This window comes from Malus sylvestris, chromosome 13 (genome assembly GCF_916048215.2).
Source record: "Malus sylvestris chromosome 13, drMalSylv7.2, whole genome shotgun sequence".
NCBI classification, from domain to species: Eukaryota; Viridiplantae; Streptophyta; class Magnoliopsida; order Rosales; family Rosaceae; genus Malus; species Malus sylvestris.
The window spans coordinates 39,741,469-39,761,737 of record NC_062272.1 but is presented as its reverse complement, the minus strand read 5'-3'; the positions used below and the strand labels follow the sequence as shown (position 1 = coordinate 39,761,737).

Here is a 20,269-nt window from a genome sequence, read left to right as displayed (position 1 = left end):
ATGACATAGATGTTGCTCAAATGAACATGTTTTTCACCAAAATTTCCTTCAGATATAGTTACGGAGATTGACATGTAAGTTCCTAAAGAATTACATGGACTGGTTCAAATAGTTCCAAAACCACGGAACACCCTCTTAACTTGTTTTGAGGCGTTCACTACAATCTGACGGAAGTGGTATACCCGTCTAAGTGATTATTTGATCAATCAGGGATATGAATTATGCCCTTGCATGTTAAACTACATGTTAAACTATGAAGTCTTATTCCAAATTGCTAGAGTTACAGTTTATGTCGTTGACACGAACTCCGGAAGAGCTTGAGAAAACTGTTTCGCACCTGAAAAATGGAATTTGAGATGAAGGATCTTGGAAAAACTCGTTTATGCCTTGACCTGAAGTTGAAGCATTGTTCTGACGGTATTTTGATCTACCAGTCGAACTACACCATAAAGGTGTCACTTTTAAGTATACCTTTGATCGTCCCTACGTTATATGCAAATAAGACCCTTGAAGAGGTTATGGAATCCAAAATTCCATATCTAAAGTTCAACTTTGCGCTTTGTTGTACTTAGCTCATTGTATTTAGACAGGACATCTCCTTCGTTATTGATCTTGGTAAAGATGCAGCACCGCGCCTACACGCAATCACTAAATTGGTATTAAAGACGTACCATGAAGGTACTACGAGGGCAAATCCCAACGCATCTCGAGTGGGTCCAACCCCCCTGATCCTCGGAATGATGTTTGCCTTGTTTGTTATGCTGACGCAGGTTACTTATCAAACCTGCACAAGGCAAAATCCCTAAATGGTTATGTCTTTACAGTTAAAGATATTGCAATATCTTGGAGGTCCACGATATGACCTTAGTTGCAAAATCTTCGAATTGTTCCAAGACTCACCTCATGGGACTGATGGGCAGTTGACGGCGGACGAGGGCAGTCATTAATCGTTGCAGATCCATGATCCATGGTTCTTTGTTTTTGTGTTGTGTTGTTGGTTAATTTTCGTTTGCAGATTTTTTTTTTCAATTTCGTTGGTTCTGAACTTCTGATGAATTTGATCTGTAGCTTCTAAATTTCATGGTTTTGCAATTTGTTTTGGGTATGCTGGATTTGGTTAGGTAACTTCATTTATGAACACTATTAGACTATTAGTTGAGGTTTGATTAATTTGTGAGAGTACATACGGTTTGATTAATTTGTTTTGGGTATGCTGCTGCTGAAGCCTGGATTTGTTGTGGCTGTTTTGCATTTTTGGGAGGAAAAAAAAAAAAACCGAAAAAAAACCGAAACCGAACCGAAAAAAAAACCGAACCGAAAAAAACCGAAAAAAATTTGGGCCGAACCGAACCGAACCGAAATTTCGGTTTGGTTTCGGTTTTGGCAAAAAACCGAACCGATAAGAACCGAACCCAGCCCTAGCTGCTAGTGCCAAGAGAGCCGAGACTCCTGAGTTCCACCGACCGCCGAGAGTGGGTGTGAAAACGAAGACAATCATCAATGGCGGGCGTATCGCTCAATTGCGGCGACTGTGGGACTCTGCTGAGGTCGGTTGAGGAAGCCCAAGAGCATGCCGAGCTCAGCTCCCACTCCAACTTCTCTGAGTCCACGGAAGCTGTTCTCAATCTCGTTTGCTCTTCCTGCGGCAAACCTCGCCGATCCAAAACTGTATCTATACTTCCTTCATCTAATTTCGAGTTTTTTTTTTTTTTGGGTTATTTCAACTTTTTTATTTCAAAGGATTTGCTTATCTGGGTCAGCTTAATTTTCATATGCATTAGTTGGATTAAGATATTTGATGAATTTGCTAGTGGATTTCGGAACTTTTTATCGGATTTTATTCTCTATCGGAATTTCAATTGTTTTTTCTTTCAAATTTCGCCTTTTTCGTGATTTGTTTATCATGTTCGGTAGAATTTCAGCTTAATTTTCATTTGTATTAGTTTGAATTCAGTATTTCTATTGTTAGATTAAGATATGTATTGAATTTATCATTAAATTTTGAAACTTTTTATTTTATTGCTGGTGGATTAAAATTCAGTTTCATTTGGATTCGAGAGTTTTTTTGAAAGATCTTTTGGTTATTTGGGGTTAGAGATGAGATATGTAGTAGGGTACCGAGTTAAATGAGTGATTACAGCAGAGGTTTATATTTGGTCGATTGGAGATTAGAAGCCTGGGCAATAATGCAAATTGTTTTGGTGCTTTGATTGTGCAGGAAAGTGATTTGCACACCAAAAGAACAGGGCGTACTGAGTTTGTTGATAAGACTGCGGATGCAGCTAAACCAATAAGTTTGGAGGTTCCAAAGGCTACTCCTTCAGGGTCCGAAGAGGCTGTTTGTGCAAGTAGCCATGTGCCAGAAGGTACTTCTTCCAGTTCAGTGTGATGTAAAAGCATGAAATTTGTAGTTTAATTTTTTAGTTACAAATAGGTTGTTATTTGTACAGTTTTAGGTAGATCTTACATTTCTGTATGAGTTTGTTGACCTTTTGTAATGATAACTAGAGGTTTGCTGTTTGGATGTCTTACCACCCTAAAACGTAGCCACTCACCCGGGAATAATTCCTGCTCAGATCTTAATCTTAGACTTTTTCTCTTCTACGACATCCTTAGTCATGTGATTGTTACTTTCTTTGTGCCTTTTTGTGCATGGTTTCTTGCTGTTGGCAAGCCGGTTTTGTTTGAAGGGGCTTTGGTTCCTTTTGGATTGATTTTGTACCTTCGGTAGTCAATGACCTTTCACATTGGTTTTATTTTTTTCTTTTCAAGGCAGATCATGTAGTTATACTCAAATTAAGAATCTAAATATATGACACATGTAGTTCTAATTGTTGTTTTGTTAATGGTCTTTCTTCCTTTCAAAATATTAGCCATCTTTCTTCGAAATTATTCATCGGGAAGGTTGTCAAAGTCAGGGCTTAAAAGTAATGGCTGTAGATCAACATGGAGAATGAACTTTAGTTTTTCTACTCAATTCCTGAATCAGGCTTTATAATCTGTATATTTATGAATGGAAACATACTGCGATTGTTATTTTATTTCTTGATGTTTAGTTATTTTGGCTACTCTGGTTTATTAACTCTATTAGTACCTGATTTATTCATTATTTTTTTCATCTAGAAATGGTCGTCCCGGAGGTTGACAAAAAGCTGCTTGAGGAACTTGAAGGAATGGGCTTTTCAACACCACGGGCAACCCGTGCACTTCACTATTCTGGTGAGATGATGATGAAAATAAAATTTTCTTTCAATTTGACATTGAAGCTTCTGTCTCTAGGCTTGCTTTTAGTGGCTTTATTTTACTTTTCCCAATCTTTTGTTCCTTTGACAAAGATGGTGGGTTCCTATAATAATTAGGAGGCTTTTCATATCTATTATCATAAATATCGCCATTTCTAGGGGTTAAGTGTTGGAAAATATGATTTAACTTCTTTGGTTCTAGACTGAGGAGATGTCTTCTTGAGTAGAAAAGTTTTTTCAAAACTTAGAGTGTGATAGTGTCACAACTTCAGGATTTAGCTGTTCCTCTGATATTTAGGATGCAGCTTCATTTATTTATAATTTTGGGCCGTTCTTTCTCCAGCTGCCATTACACAACTGATGGTGGATTATATGAAATAAAACACATTTTATTTACAAAGAGGAATGAAGAAGCCTAAGAGGTCCATATAAGATAAAACCATAAACGTAGGCTTCAAAGAGGAAAGCACCAGAGTTTGAAGTTATGAAAGTTGCTTTGTGCATGACGCTCCGGTTAGAAGATGCGACTACGAGACAGAGGTTCAGGGCCGAAGGGGTAGAGGAAGACCTAGGAAAACTTTGGAAGAGACTCTAAGAAAAGACTTAGAGTACTTGGATCTAACGGAGGACATGACACAGGATCAAGCACAATGGCGTTCTAAGATTCATATAGCCGACCCCACTCAGTGACTTGGATTTTTTCAAGTCTCCAATTGAGAAGTTTTCCCCACTCGGGAAATTAAGAGAACACTACCTCAACCTACATGCTCCACTCACAAAGCTTCAACAAAAGAAAAATTCAAAGAACTTAGCGAAGAAGGCTTTGGTGTATTTAACACAATACGTTGAAATGAAACAAAGCTTATTTATTGATATCTCCAATAAGTTACAAATATGTACATATACATGAGTCAAAATAAACAAACAAGAGGGAGCCTTCACAAAGGTTGCTTAGGAGAAGCCTCAACAGTCGGTAGAGCCCCAGAAAGAGAAGGCACCGGAGGGGGATCATTTGGAGCCTCAGTACTGGACAGCACCTTAGAAGGAGGCATCGGAGGTTGATCATTTGGAGCTTCATTACGCGGTACAGCCCTAGAAGACGAAGGCAATAAATGCCTTTGGAACAAACCCACAAACCTCTGATGATCATGTAAAATCTGACCATCAGATTCCTTCATCTGGTCAAGCTTCCTCTTCATGTTTGTAGCATAGTCATGTGCGAGCCGGTGCAACTGTTTATTCTCATGCTTGAGCCCTCTAATCTCCTGTTTGAGACTCATCACTTCAGCCGTCAATGATTCAACTTGGCGGGTTCGAGCAAATAGGCGTTGGGCCATATTAGACACAGAACCTACACACTGAACACTGAGAGCCAGAGAATCCTTAACAGCCAACTCATCAGACCGTTTGGAAAGTAGTCTGTTATCTTTGGGAGTGAGAAGGTTCCTGGCCACCACCGCAGCGGTCATATAATTCTTCATCACGGAATCCCCAACGGTAAGAGGACCAGTAGGGGATAAGAAGGATGGGTGCCATATGTTGTCTGGAGAAGGCGTGGTTGCCTCTTCAACAAGGTTCAAGTCAAAACGACGGTCGGAGGGGCCAGACATTTTCAAAGGTGTTGAAGAGAGAAGAGGTCGGATAAATCAAGATCTTAGAAATGCAAGAAGGGAGCTTCTACTGGTGGAGATTCAAGTGTGCTTTGGAACTTAATACCAGTCTCTATAAAAATCTGCACTCGATGGAGCTTCAGAAATTGAAGAGGTGCCTGCTCAGAAATTGAAAAGGCGTTTGCTTTCTCAAAAGCTGGGCTGCTCAGAGACCACGAAGGCCGATCTCAGGAAACGAAGAGGCGTTTGCTTTCTCAAAAGTTGGGCTGCTTAAAGACCACGAAGGTCGATCGTAGAAATCGAAGAGGCGCTTGCTTTCTCAAAAGCTGGGCTGCCCAGAGACCACGAGGGCCGATCTCAGAAATCGAAGAGGCACCTGCTTTTTCAGCCTTGTCAGCACCTGTCACATGCACACTCGACTTTGCGGAAATTACGGGCATTATGTTGAAGATTTCTGGTGAAGTAGAAAGCACGTGAATGTTACTGTTCAATCATCCACTTTCCACACGCAACATCAGCTCACGGGTACCACAGATAACTTTGCCAAAAATCTCTGACAAAGTTTAGACACGTGAAGCTTGCAGCTCCCATTACATCGCTATGACCAAGAAGGGTAAAAGAATAGCAAAGAAACAGCACTAACAAAGTTTAGACACATAAATTTTGAAGGTCTAGCTACCATATTATTACCCATAAGGGTAAAGGAACAGGACCACTGCTGGATAATTGGAAAGTCCCTGTGTGTCAACCTCTGTGCTCCGTGGCAAGGTAGACTAGCAAACAGGCCTAACCTTTACTCACATTCGAGAAAACACTCCCAACAAGATTGCTTGCTTCAAGATCGAAGAGGCACCGCCCTTCGAATCTCGAAATCCAGACTCCCAACATGATTACTTTCTCAAAAAGCGACGAGACGCCGCTCTCCTAATCTCGAGAGCCAGACTCCTAGCAGGATTGCTTTCTCAAACATCGAAGAGGCACCGTTCTCCGAATCTCGAGAGACAAATCCCCGACAGGATTGCTTGTTATAAAACCAAAGAGGCACCGCTTTCTCAACTTCGAGAGCCCCTTAGATAAAGCTTGTCTGTAATCCTCACACCGCTTTCTCAACTTCGAGAGCCAGATCTTCTTGGATAAAGCTTGTCTGTAATCTTCACACGTAACATCAGCTTTCCAGATACCACAGACCACTTTTTCAAAGTGCTCTGACAGAGTTAAAACACGTGAAGCTGGCAGCTCCCACTACCGTGCTATGACCAAGCAGGGTAAAGGAATAGCATTACTCCTTGTTGTTAGGGAGACTCCTATATATGTCGACCTCCATCCTCAACGAACAGGCAGACCTGCAAAAATGCTCAACCCTTCCTCATATCTGACAGGGCACTCCCAACGAAGCCTCTCGAAATACTCAGCTTTCTTTCCCTCCGAGAATACCTCTGCAAACAAGCTACACCAGAGCAAGAATATCTCATATCATCAGGGTTAAAAGCCAGAGTATCCCATATCATGCTTTTTCCCTGTCTTTTCCTTTGGCCTTGTTCTTACCTGCAAGACAAGGAGAAAGAGAGCAATCAGTCAACACTTGGAATCAAGCTTCCAGTCCGGAACTGACTGCCTGGAACCCCTTACATGATTACTTACCTGGCATTGCTCTCGAGTACTCATCTTTAACATCTTATGCTTCCCGAGAAGATACCACATCTGCTTGAGGAACAAATAGGGCAAGTGAGAAGGATACAAGGAAGCATGTGGAGACAAGCGCAACAGAATCCACTACTTTGTCAACAACGAAAGTATCCCATATCAGCAGGGTCGAACGTACTCTAGATTTGATGGACTTGTTTTGACCCTCAAATTCTTCAGTCGGCCTTATACTCTAGCGGAAACCAGAAAACCCTCCAGCCCAGTTCAAGAATAAGCCTGTGGAAAGTTACTTCTTCAAAAGCAAAAGTATCTCATATCACCTTTTCTCCTTTTCTTCTCTTTATCCTTCATGCTGCCTGCAAGATAAGGAGAAGGATAACAATCAGCCAGAACTCGAAATCAAACTTCTGATCTGGGACTGATTGCTTGGAGCTTTGATTGCTTACCTTGTCTATCACCTCTTTCAGCATATCCCCTAGCTCGGCGACTTGGGAGACTCCTACTACATGGTTTGTATCGCACTTGACCAAGCCTGAAACTACAAGTAAGCGTCAAGTGAAATTGATACATTACCTTGTGCATCTCCACCAGTTAAAGATACCACCCCTGGAGGGAGGAAGAGTACTTCCAAAGAAGATGCCACATCTACGTATGAGACAGATAAGGCAAGTGAAGACGATACCACACTTCGGTACTTAAAAGTTTCGTGATTACGAGATTATTCTCCCATAATATTTCCTAATGTCATTTGTACTAAATCATTCACTTGTACTCACTAAAGGAGAGCTTGAACCTATGTACTGTGTAAACCCTTCACAATTAATGAGAACTCCTTTACTCCGTGGACGTAGCCAATCTGGGTGAACCACGTACATCTTGTGTTTGCTTCCTGTCTCTATCCATTTACATACTTATCCACACTAATGACCAGAGCAATCTAGCGAAGATCACAAACTTAATATTTAAGATGATATTCTTTGGTGTATGTTTTTCGCAAACAATATAGTGTTGATAGATGAAACGCAGGAAGGGGTAAACGCGAAGCTTAACCTTTGGAGAGAAGTGTTGGAATTTAAAGGTCTTCGCCTAAGCTGATCAAAGACAGAATATATGGAGTGCAAGTTCAGTGCAAACGGAGGCCAAAATGAGTTAGGGGTGAGGATCGGAGATTAGGAAATACCAAAGAGCGACCGTTTTCGCTACCTAGGATCTATCTTGCAAAAGAACGGAGAATTTGATGGAGATCTCATCCATAGAATACAAGCTGGATGGATGAAGTGGCAGAGTGCATCCGGCGTGTTGTGTGACCGTCGTAGGCCACTGAAGCTCAAGGGAAAATTTTATAGGACGGCAATAAGGCCGGCGATGCTGTATGGCACAGAATGTTGGGCGGTGAAGCATTAACACGTAGGTGTAGTGGAGATGAGGATGCTTCGTTGGATGTGTGGGCACACGAGAAAGGATAAGATTAGGAATGAGGATATCCGAGGTAAAGTAGGAGTAGCCGAAATTGAAGGAAAGAGGAGAGAAAATCGGTTACGGTGGTTTGGACATGTGGAAAGAAGGCCTACTGACGCTCCGGTTCGAAGATGTGACTACGGGACAGAAGTTCAAGGCCGAAGGAGTAGAGGAAGACCTAGGAAAACTTTGGAAGAGACCCTAAGAAAAGACTTAGAGTACTTGGATCTAACGGAGGACGTGACACAAAACTGAGCGCAATGGTGTTCTAGGATTCATATAGCCGACCCCACCTAGTGGGAAAAGGCTTTGTTGTTGTTGTTGTTGTATTCTTTTCTTTCACTTTCTTGATTTTAAATGATTGGATAGAAAAACCTGATGTGAACCAAAATGCGATTATGAGACAGAGGCTTAGGGAAAAAGGGGTAGAGCAAGACCTAGGGAGACTGTAAGAGACTTTAAGAAAAGACATGGGGTACTTGGAGCTAAAGGGAAGACTTGGCCCAAAACCGAGCTCAGTGGCGTTTTAGGATTCATACAGCTGATTCCACTTAGTGGGATAAGGCTTTGTTTTTGTTGTTGTTGGATCCCATAGTTTAGGCAATTCTTTGCATTCTGCTTAGTCTCGTAAAACTGGTGAGCAATAATTTTTTTTGATTGTTTATAGGGTTGTAAGCTTAATTTTCCTTTTGAAACTGTTAGACATGATATTAAGTTTGTGATCTTAAAATTTTAATTCTCTCTGCTTATAATTTTGGTTTTTTAGGCAACGCTAGCTTGGAGGCTGCTGTCAATTGGGTAGTTGAACATGAGAATGATCCGGACATTGATGAAATGCCTTCGGTATGATACATTTATTTCGATCCTTGTTTTGAAATATTGCATCTCTCTCTCTCTCTCTCTCTCTCTCGCACACTGTACATATGCATGTTGTTTTTCTTGTCTCTAAACTAATTTTATGAAGAAGAAAGAAGAACAATGAAAGAAAACGAGAGAAGTCGAAAAGGTGAAGCTCTTTGTAGAACAAAACTAACAGAGCATTTTTGGTTCCTTCATATCACTGTCTTAAAATTGCACACACTCGATGCTTACATTCAGTTAGAATCCAAGGTGTATTCACATTCATTACAAAGCAATCTCAACCCTTCATCTAGCTATATGTTAGGATCATGACACCTTGCATTATTTGCCTTACAACTATATATCTTCTCACTTAGAATTTTATCATAAGTGCATACACATTTTAATATCACAACTTATTTCAATAACAGCTATAGACTTATAGTTCAACACTCCCCTTTAAGTCTAAAGCTGATTTGACCCCAAGCTTGCTTCTGAGAAAATTAAACCGATCCTTGGCGAGAGACTTTGTAAAGATATCTGCCAATTGCTCTTATGTGGGACAATAGATCAGATCAATGATGCCTTCCTGCAGTGCATCTTTGATAAAGTGATACCTCCTGTCAATGTGTTTAGTCTTCTGATGAAATACAGAATTCTTAGTAATTGCAATAGCAGAAGTGTTATCACAGTGAAGAGGAGTAGCTTCAGTTTGTAATTCTCCAAAATCTTCCAAAACAAACCTCAGCCATATTGCTTGAGCCGTGGCTTCTGATGCACTTACATATTCAGCCTCTGCAGTTGAGAGTGCATAGTTTTGTTTGACAGAAGCCCAAGAAAATACACCACTACCAAATGAGAATGCATATCCTGATGTGCTTTTGCTGTCCTCCAATGAACCACCCCAATCACTGTCACAAAAACCAATTAAACAAGCTTTTCTTCCTTTTACACACTCTAGGCCATAATCCAAAGTCCCCTTGATGTACCTGAGCACCCTCTTTGCAGTTCCATAGTGCCTATTAGTAGGACAATGCATAAATCTTGCCAATAAACTTGCTGCATACATTATATCCGGCCTTGTAGCTGTAAGATATAAGAGACTTCCCACAATACTCCTATACATCTCCTCATTTGCAGATCCACTTCCATCATCTTTAGACAATTTCTCAGTAGCTACAAGAGGGGTTGAAACAGTCTTTGCTTCATTTAATCCAAACTTGCTCAGTAAAGAACTTGCATATTTCTTCGGATGAATGAAGATGCTAGAATCTGTTTGAATCACTCCCATCCCAAGAAAATGATGAAGAAGTCCCAGATCTGTCATTACATACTTCATCTTCATATCTTCCTTGAACTCTTCTAGCATTGACTTGCTACTACCAGTGTAGACTATATCATCTACATAGATGGAAACAATCAAAACATCTTCTCCCCTTGTCTTTATATATAGAGTTGGTTCACTCAAGCTTTTCTTGAAATCACACTGTGAGAAATGATTGTCAATTTCTCCATACCAAGCTCTTGGAGCTTGCTTTAGACCATAGAGAGCCTTATACAGCTTGTACACTTTGTCCTCCTTGCCTTTTACTACAAAGCCTTCAGGTTGCTCAACATAAACCTCTTCTTGCAATACTCCATTCAAGAAAGCTGATTTCACATCTAACTGATACAACTTCCAACTCTTTTGTGCAGCCAAGGCTATCAAAGTTCTGATAGTGTCTAATCTAGCAACCGGTGCATAGGTCTCATTGTAGTCTAGACTAGGCTTTTGTGCATACCCCTTTGCAACCAGCCTTGCTTTGTTCTTCAACACTGAGCCATCAAGATTTAACTTTGTTTTGTAGACCCATTTAACCCCTATAACAGGTTTTCCAGTTGGTCTGTCAACAAGCTTCCAGGTGCCATTCTTCTCAATCATGAATAATTCATCCTCCATAGCCTTTAACCAAGACTCATCTTGTTTGGCATCCTCATATTTCTCTGGATCCATGACACAGGTTGCATTGAGCCAACACATCACTCAGATTCCTCCACTTCAATGGTGTGTGATCATATGCTTGATTGACATCCTCATCCAAATTTAACATGCTTGCAGATTCCTCTGTAATGAGTGACTTGGATTGAACTTCAGAGTCTTCAATACTTAGCACTCTCCTAGATGGAGATAATGCAGATGATGTAGGAGATAGTACCAAACTGTCATCAATTCCTATGTTTGCATCATTATAAACAAAACTTCCTGTATTGTGAGTAATAGACTTTGAAGATTTTTCTTCCCAATTCCAGACAGCTTCTTCATCAAACACAATGTCTCTAAACAAAATTAGTTTCTTAGAGAGTGGATCAAATACCTTATACCCTTTTTCGCAGATTGCATATCCCACAGATACTCCTTTGAAGCTTTTGAGGTTCAAGTTTGTCTCTGTTTACTTGGAACATGAACATAACATAGAGATCCAAATACTCTCAGGTGGGCTATCCTTGGTTTTCTACCGGAATAAGCTTCAAAAGGTGTGATGTTGTTCAAAGCCTTTGTGGGACATCGATTTAGGATATATACAGATGTATGAACTGCTTCTGCCCAGAGAGAATATGGCATCCTCTTCTCATGCAACATAGATTTTGCCATTTCAATCACGGTTCTGTTCTTCCTCTCCACTACTCCATTTTGTTGTGGAGTATATGCAAGAGTAAGTTGTCTTTGTATTCCTTCCTTTTCACAGAACTGATAAAATTCTGATGACTTGAACTCCCCTCATCTATCACTTCTCAGAGTTTTAATCTTGAAATCACTTTGTAATTCTGCCATAGCTTTGAATTTCTTAAAACAGTTGAATGCATCAGACTTATATCTCAAGAAATAGACCCAAATCATTCTGGTAAAATCATCTATCAGCAGCATGAAATACTTATTTCCAGCAATTGACTCAGTCTTCATAGGTCCACACAAATCAACATGAATCAGTTCAAGTGGAGCAGTTGCTCTGTACTCTTGATTTCTTGGGAATTCTTCTCTGTGTTGTTTACCAAATTGGCAACCTTCACAGACTCCATTGTAGTCTGTAAGCTGTGGCAAACCATGTACCATTTCCTTGTCTCTCAATTGTTTGAGACCACCAAAGTGTAAATGTCCAAGTCTCCTGTGCCAAGTCTCAGTAGAGTGACACTAGCTTTCAACACCATTTGATTCTCAGAGAGCAAAGTCAGTGGATAACACCTATTCACTTTCTTTTTCACTCTCATAACCAAGCATTCCAGTGATGGACCATCATACACACTGCACATTCCACCTCCAAACACCAAGAAATATCCATGCTCATCCATTTGACCAACACTGAGTAAGTTCTCCTTTAAACCGGGAAGATACATTACTTCTCTAACATACTTTCTGCCTTTATTTGTATCAATAACCAATGATCCCATTCTTGCAACATTCACAAGATCTCCAGCCGGCATTTGAACTTTGCCAGCTACATTGGTTCTGACCTCAACAAGCAAATCTACATTTCCTGTCATGTGATTGCTACAACCACTATCTATATACCAATCTCCATTCACCTTTGATTCTGACTGTGTTGTTTGCATAAAACAGATTCCCTGTCATCTCCAATTGATTTGCACTGTTTGCCTTTTGCACTGTTTTAGCTGCAGTACATTCTCTAGCCCAATGCCCAAATTTGTCAAAATTGAAGCATTTTGGTTTCCCTTTGTATCTACACTCACCAAAATGATATTTAGAACACACTTTGCATTGAGGTTTTGTGACTTCTTGACTCATTGATCGAGATACATTCAAATTCTGATAAGTATTCAGAGGAGATTTCTACTGGAATTTAGGTTTTGATTCCCATTTCTTGCATTTAGAATTCCAGTTTCTCTGAGATCTGGATGAAACAGAGTAAACACCACTCTTATTTTGTTCCTTTTGATTCACAGAGAGAGAAGAGAATGCTCTCTCAGTTGCATTAACAGTATGCAAGTCAAACCGTTGTTCTTGGCTTTTTAAAATTGCAACTACCTCCTGCAACTCTACAGTCTCCAAACACTTTGTATTCTCGATAACTAGACATATGGGGTCATATGGTTTACTAAGGCTTATCAAGACCTTCTGTACTAATCTCTCATTTGAAAGAATTTCACCAAACGTTTTCATCTGATTTATCACATCATTTAGCCTAGTAAGATACCCAGACAGAGTTTCATCATCACGCATTTTGGCATACTCAAATTCACGTATCAGATTTTGCAATTTTACAGATCGTACCTGATCACCACCGTGACAGAGTTTCATCATCACGCATTTTGGCATACTCAAATTCACGTATCAGATTTTGCAATTTTACAGATCGTACCTGATCACCACCGTGATATTCTCCATACAGCAAATCCCAAGCCATCTTCGCTGATTCAGCATTAGCAATTCGAGGGAAGATCTGATCCGAGACTGCATTCTGAATGATTCCCAGAGCCTTTGCGTCTTGCATATATGCAGCCACAGTTTTCTCATCTTCTTCCTCTTCTGAACTTCCTTCAGCTTTCTTCTTCTCCTTTGAATCTGAGTTCGTAACTCCTTTTTCCACTAATCTCCATAACCCATGAGATTTGAAAATCGTCATCAACTTGATTCTCCAGAACTCGTAGTTCTCACTGGAGAAGATCAGAGTTCTCACCTCAGAACTTCCAGATCCAGCCATCTCTTAGCTTAGATGATACGAGCACAAATCAAAAAGCCGGTTCTATGGAATTCCGGCGACTGTTCACCTAGCTTCGAGTGAGCTTCGATTCAGCTAAGAGAAATCACAGATTTTCGCCCAGACTCAGATGATTGAACTAGGCTCTGATACCATGTTGTTTTTCTTGTCTCTAAACTAATTTTATGAAGAAGAAAGAAGAACAATGAAAGAAAACGAGAGAAGTCGAAAAGGTGAAGCTCTCTGCAGAACAAAACTAACAGAGCATTTTTGGTTTCTTCATATAACTGTCTTAAAATTGCACACACTCGGTGCTTACATTCAGTTGGAATCCAAGGTGGATTCACATTCATTACAAAGCAATCTCAACCCTTCATCTAGCTATATGCTAGGATCATGACACCTGGCATTATTTGCCTTACAACTATATATCTTCTCACTTAGAATTTTATCATAAGTGCATACACATTTTAATATCACAACTTATTTCAATAACAGCTATAGACTTATAGTTCAACAATGCAAACACTTTGCTATACAAAAGAATGAATAGAGTGGGTATGTGCTTGCATATCTTTTCGGTGATGACATTAGTTCTATAATATTGGTCAAGGAAATATATTAAAAAAAAAAAAAGGTGTCGGGTTTTGGAGATATAAGGGGGTTTGACATCCTAGTGCTAACAGTAATACAAATAAACTTGTATAAATTTATCTTCTGGAAGCTCACTAATTTTCTTTGAGTGGTTATGGATTGAAAATTACTTTTGCATTATTTTGCATCAAGCTAAGTCCAGGAAGTTTTTATTTGGTTTGTTGTTGTGGTGCTCTTTGAATAACTTTATGAGGCTATGAATATGAACTTCTTGAGTCTTTGAGGAGTTCTGTAATAATGGTGTGGTACATTCTATTACAAATGCAATTTTTAACTTAAATCCAAAACAAATATAATTTACTGAAAATTTTGACAAATATGATTTATTGAATTTTGAACTTGGCTCCTGCATCAGTAAGTGAAAAGAAAGGTTCGAAGAGAGATCGGTGGTAGGGATAATTTATGTTCGTTAAGAATTGTGATTTTGTTTGTGCTCAGGTACCAATAAACAGCAAATTTGAGGCTCCAAAACCTTCTCTCACGCAAGAACAATTGAAAGCCAAGCAACAAGAGCTTAGGTAGTGCTTCTTTATGCATTGTTAGTGTCATGGATGAGTTCGATCAGACCAAAAAAAATAAAGGATTAGAATTAGATTAGATCACTTGATGATACACAATTTTTGCTGATTTTAGTTTCTGCTTGTCAGAATATTGATCTCATTCTTTTTCACGGATGCTGTAGTTCCAGTTTTGCTTGTTGAAGCTGATAATATTAGTATGTGCAAGGTTTAGAATTTAGATTGAAGTTTCCATTTACTGCTTTCATCTTATAACTGAGAGCTAGCTAATCACTCAAAAATTCATTCCCCCTAATCTGAAAAATGTACTCTGCTATTGAACGTTTTAATTGATTTCCAAATTTCTTTTATTTGAACTTATCTTTTTCTTGTAGCTATCTTTCTAATATATGTTATGCCATGTTTGCAGCATTTTAAAATATAAATTCTATACTTTTGATTAATTTTTTTTCTTTGACACTGCGGTTCTGGGCAATACTCATGTTTGAAAATTGCTTTAGACTCGCTTGGTACTTCTCACTACTTAATTTTTGTCTTCTAATTCTTTCCAACCAACCTTAAGGGAGAAAGCCCGCAAGAAGAAAGAAGAAGAGAAGAGAATGGAAAGAGAGAGAGAAAAGTTACTTCTAAATGTCTGCCCACTTGTCTATACTTGCATTGTAGGAGTAATCTTTTGCAACTGTATATATGTGTGTGTGTGTGTCAGTCTCATCATAAAAAAATTGTATTGCAATCTTAAATACTCTCTCTGACCAAAAAGACAGATTCTTGGACATGCTTTTCCTTCTTCACCATTAAGTATTGTTTCTTCATGTGCCCCTATGAAATTTTTTAATCAAAATAATTGAGAATTTATAATATTTCTCCTTATTTTATCAAGACTGTCAATAAAAGAAGGATTTTCTGATGAGGTCGGAGACTCGGAGGTCCTTTTTTTTTTTGCTTGTGCAATTCAAGAAACATATGTTTAAATTTTAGTTTCCAAGATATGTATGCTCAAGTATTTCTGGTGGATTCATTTACTTCAAAAACTTATGAGGAACCTTCAGAAACCAGGACTATGTTTACGATATATGATACAGCCTATCAATTTTCAATTTTACTAGTGTTTTCATCAAGTGCAATCCTTTCCTCTGTATGTGGTTCTTCAGGTAAGGATTTGCGTGGGCAAGGAACTCCTAGAAGCGAAGAGAATAGAAGAAGACAAAGAAAGAAAACGGTTTATCTTCATCTACTGAATCTTGTGTGATTGATTATTTCTTGTGCTTGTTTTCCAATCTACCATTTAATGACATCAAATGTCATTTTCCCTCACATTACATGAATTTGTCTTCCATTGGCATGGAAATGTTTCTTTGTATTATTGCTTTGGGAAAAGCGGAGAAAGATGAAGAGAAAAGAGTTAGGGAAAGGATTCGTCAAAAGTTGGGGGAAGATAAAGTAAAGATATTTTTAACCACTGTTTAATATTTTACAGAAGTATTCAGTACTAAGTTTTTGGGTGAGTATTGTATTGTCAGACGTGTCCAGTGTTGGTTGTAAAAGGCTTTAAGTGAAATTTGGTAAATTTGTAGCTCTTTAATCACATGTCTATAACATTCCTTTAGGAGACTCTTGAGTCATACTAAAAGCATATGTTTTGTTTTGTTTTTCCAAATCGAGTCTGAAGTATATTAGCAGAAGAAACCTCAAATTGAGCGAAGCAGACGAATAAAGAACAGGTAGAGAAAAGCAATGTTTGAATTCTTAATTCAAGGAACATTAGGAGATTCTAAGAAAATTAGGTGTTAGTTTGAAGGCATATATAAGGAGATCTGTACTACCAGGCATGTTTGACATTAAAATCCTGACCTATTTTATAGGGCTTATGGAGTTTGGATTACAGTGGAAACTCTGAATATCTACATTCAGCTTTTAGAGAAACTTTTGCAAGAATTTTCGTCTTTGCAAGTGCCTTCGCCCATGAGCGGTAGGTCTCGGGTTCGAGACTTGGGAGCAGCCTCTCCATAAATGAGGGTAAGGCTAGCCGACATTCACCTCTCCCAGACCCTGCGTAAAGCGGGAGCCTTGTGCACTGGGTACGACCTTTTTTGTTTGATTCTCTGGGAGAGGTGTAAAGATTTCTTCTGATAACAAGGAGAGATGACTAGTGAAAGGATTGACTTTACTGGTGAATGGACCATCAATTAGACATTTTTAGTTGACATAAAATTTACTCTACTTTTGTGCCACTGGAAAGTATATGAAAGTGAGACCAATTGCATACAAGTCGAGTTATAATGTGCACTCAATCAATTTCCATAGTTGTTCTTATAAGCAGCTAATCTGAAAATTTCATGTCCTTTCATACTTTGGACTTTCTATATGGCAGGAGGGTTAGCATGCATCCTGAATGCATTTGGATTCATATACCACCTCCCGCCCACTCCTCCTTTTAAAGTGGATAGAAAACACTCACAACTCTCTTCAAGTATTACATTCACAGGAAAATACTACTTGTTAACTATGATGGCTTTATAATTAAGCCGTGCGACCATGGCTTTACAACTAAGCCTTGCTATATCTCACGTGACAAGTAATGAAAGAATCAAAGGTTTTAGGAATTGCTCCGCTCTTGTCAGTCTATCTATTTCTTATTATTCTTTTTGGTTTTATTTTTATGAAATATAAAGCAGTCTTCTTTTTTCTTCATCATTCTTTACAGGCAGAGAGGAGGAGGAGACTTGGGTTGCCACCAGAAGATCCTTCAACTGTAAAGTCTGCTGCACCTGTTGTGGAGGAGAAAAAGGCACGAGCTTGTTTGTATATGCTATTTACCTAGTGAATGCCACTCAGAAATTGTTTGAAATCTGTACTAACAACGGATCTCTGTCGTATTATTGTGTATGTATTGTGCAGAGCTCATTACCCATAAGGCCTGCCACAAAAGCAGAGCAAATGAGAGAATGTTTGCGATCTCTCAAGCAGAATCACAAGGTAAAAACAGTTGCTTGCAAGCTCAAATAATTCATCAAGAAAGAAACGATATTATATTTTCTTCATATTGAGCAACTTTCTAGAGAACCACATACAGGTCTGGTAAAAGACACCAAAAGTTAAGTGTCAATTGCTCATTTAGGCCTCATTTGGTGTCTAGGATTGAATTGGAATGGGTAACTTCAAGGAATATTGAAGGTAGAGGAGAATGATTTTTCATTTTGACAGGATTAGACGTGAAGAAAAACATCTCCGTTTTAGTCCTACCATTTTGGGGAGGATCGGAATGGATAAGTTTTCTTTTGAAGTAATTCATCTCCTACCTCCAAGTTGGTCACAGTTTTTTAGTTTCTTCTTTCAATGTACCTAAATAGTGGCTTATTCATTCATTTCCAGTCCTCCATATACCCAATGAAGCCTTGGGTATTTTTAATGTCACTCACACACTGACCCTTGAGTTTAACTGAAGTAGCTTTTTGAAGTGATAAAAAAAGAAACAAACAGAAATACAAAATGATATTGCTTGAAAAGAACTGCTCATTATTTATCTATTCAAAGTTTTGTTGTATGGATTGTGGAAAATGGTCTTACCTATATTTGCTTTCTGTATGTAGGAGGACGATGCAAAAGTGAAGAGAGCATTCCAGACTCTCTTAACTTTTGTAGGGAATGTTGCCAAAAATCCTAATGAGGAGAAGTTTAGAAAGATAACACTCACTAACCTGTTTTTCCAGGTAGAACAACTTATCTTGCACAGAACACAGCTCGCTTTTGAGTCTTTCCCCTTTACAGATTTTGTTCTCTTTCCCCTTCCCTGTTAAAGTTTGCATATACCGTTGTCACCACACTATTAACTATTGAAAAAAGAAGAAGTTTTACTTAGACCTGTCAATGGATTGGTTTTTGATCCGGATCTGATCTGAATCTGATGGAATTCATAAGATATGGATTGACATTCTCAATATCTCATAATCCGAATCCTGTAACCTGTTAGCTAACAAGTAACAAATCAGATATGGATTTGAGTTGTTCTAATCTGATAATAATACGATTGATAAATGATCGAGTGTGGATTAGGCCGATCCAATCAAAATCAGATCTGTTTACTGGTCTGGTTTACTGTTTTGATGTCCATGTTTCTTGATTTGGTCACCAACTCAAGTTTCTTTTCTTTTGTTGTCAAATCACTTATTGCCTACGCAGGAAAGGGTTGGTTCACTAAGAGGCGGCGTCGAGTTTCTTGAATTGGGCGAGTTTGAGAGAATGGAAGGGGGAGAGTTCTTGCTTCTTCCTAGGGAGAAGGTTGACATGGCAGTGCTGAACTCAGCTGGATCGAAGCTCGACTCTGCAATCAAGAATCCCTTTTTCGGTGTTCTTTAAGTCAAAAAGATTGATGTTTGGATTTGTTAACAACAGCACCATTTTTCTCCTTTTTGATTGGATAATTTTTTATTTATGTTTAATATGCAGAAACCTAAGACGCATTTCTTACTTTCATTTTATTGACATCGATAATCGTATCGGGTGTCAAGCCTCGTATTGTGAATGACCAATAATGCTTATTTTTTGTCAAAAAGAGCTGAGGGAAGGGGCATTCAACTTGGACAGCGATGCCACTTAGTACTACGGTTTAATAATATTCCTCTTTATTTGTAAGTAAGAGGTCTTAGATTTGATTCTCATCAAAGGCGAATTTGAATCATATTATTGCTAGTTCATTGTCAAGTTAATTTCACCCATTCTTTTTTAGTGTAAATAATATCGAGTTCAAAAAAAAAAAGGGCCAGTGGTAGCTTAGTTGCATGAAGTCATCTTCCTATTATATATGACCAATTCGGGAAAAGTATTATTATATTCCTTTTGTTAAAGTACATATTTCGTATCAATAGTTTGTTGAATCAGTGATGTTCTAACCTGAACGCTTCAATTGGAGGTGGAGCGAAAGCATTTGGAAGGGGTGAAGAAGAACCCGCATGGTCCAGTAATTCCCCATATTTTCTTTACTGATGACACTTACATTTTTGAAGGCCACTAGAATGAATTGTTGCAATTTGGTCAAAATCATAGAAGACTACTGTGAGGCTTCTGGCCAAGCAGTAAATCTACAAAAATCATGCGTTTTCTTCGATGCTAATATGTCGGTGACTGTGTCGACGGAGTTGGGACAAGTTCTTAATATGCTGAGTGGTTTCCGATCTGGGGACATATCTTTGTGTTCCTGCCATGTGGGGAAGATCAAAGTGGCAAGATCTTGCTTATGTCAAAGGTAGGATTTTACGGAAAATACAAGGGTGGAAGCAAAGCACTCTCTCTCAAGGGGGCAAAGAGGTACTAATTAAAGCAGTAGCTCAAGCGATTCCAGCATACCCTATGAATTTATTTAAGTTCCCGACGGCGGTGTGCAACGAGTTGGATTCTCTGATATTTGGATTTGGTGGGGGGCTGTTGGTGAGGAACGGAAAATTCATTGGTGTTTAAGAACACTTTGGGTCTCTCGAAGCTGGATGGGGGTATGGGGTTCATGACATTGATCCAACTCTTCATTTTGGTCTCTGAGTTTCAAAAATCAATAAATTTGGTCCTTAACTTTCAATACCGCATGTCAATTTGATCATTCCATTAGAGTTTCGTCA

The 20,269-nt window shown here is 38.9% G+C and overlaps 1 protein-coding gene across 1 annotated transcript; it reads left to right on the top strand.

Annotated features, from left to right (window-relative positions):
- The first annotated feature begins 1,424 nt into the window (after positions 1 to 1,424).
- On the top strand, positions 1,425 to 19,292 carry LOC126595997 (uncharacterized). The gene is made up of 12 exons (XM_050262418.1): positions 1,425 to 1,668; positions 2,219 to 2,366; positions 3,124 to 3,219; positions 8,721 to 8,797; positions 14,581 to 14,660; positions 15,223 to 15,292; positions 15,812 to 15,888; positions 16,028 to 16,100; positions 17,365 to 17,448; positions 17,559 to 17,636; positions 18,251 to 18,370; positions 18,840 to 19,292. Exons 1-12 carry the CDS (start codon positions 1,501 to 1,503, stop codon positions 19,014 to 19,016), a joined length of 1,248 nt encoding a protein of 415 aa, XP_050118375.1. The 5' UTR covers positions 1,425 to 1,500; the 3' UTR covers positions 19,017 to 19,292.
- Positions 19,293 to 20,269: the final 977 nt, after the last annotated feature.

Excerpts from the sequence above, each read along its gene's own strand:
- LOC126595997 (XM_050262418.1), top strand. The coding sequence starts at position 1,501 with ATGGCGGGCGTATCGCTCAATTGCGGCGACTGTGGGACTCTGCTGAGG. Across the intron at positions 14,661-15,222 it reads GCCAAGCAACAAGAGCTTAG|GGAGAAAGCCCGCAAGAAGA; the intron begins GTAGTGCTTCTT and ends ACCAACCTTAAG. Across the intron at positions 15,889-16,027 it reads GAAAGAAAACGGTTTATCTT|TTTGGGAAAAGCGGAGAAAG; the intron begins CATCTACTGAAT and ends TTGTATTATTGC.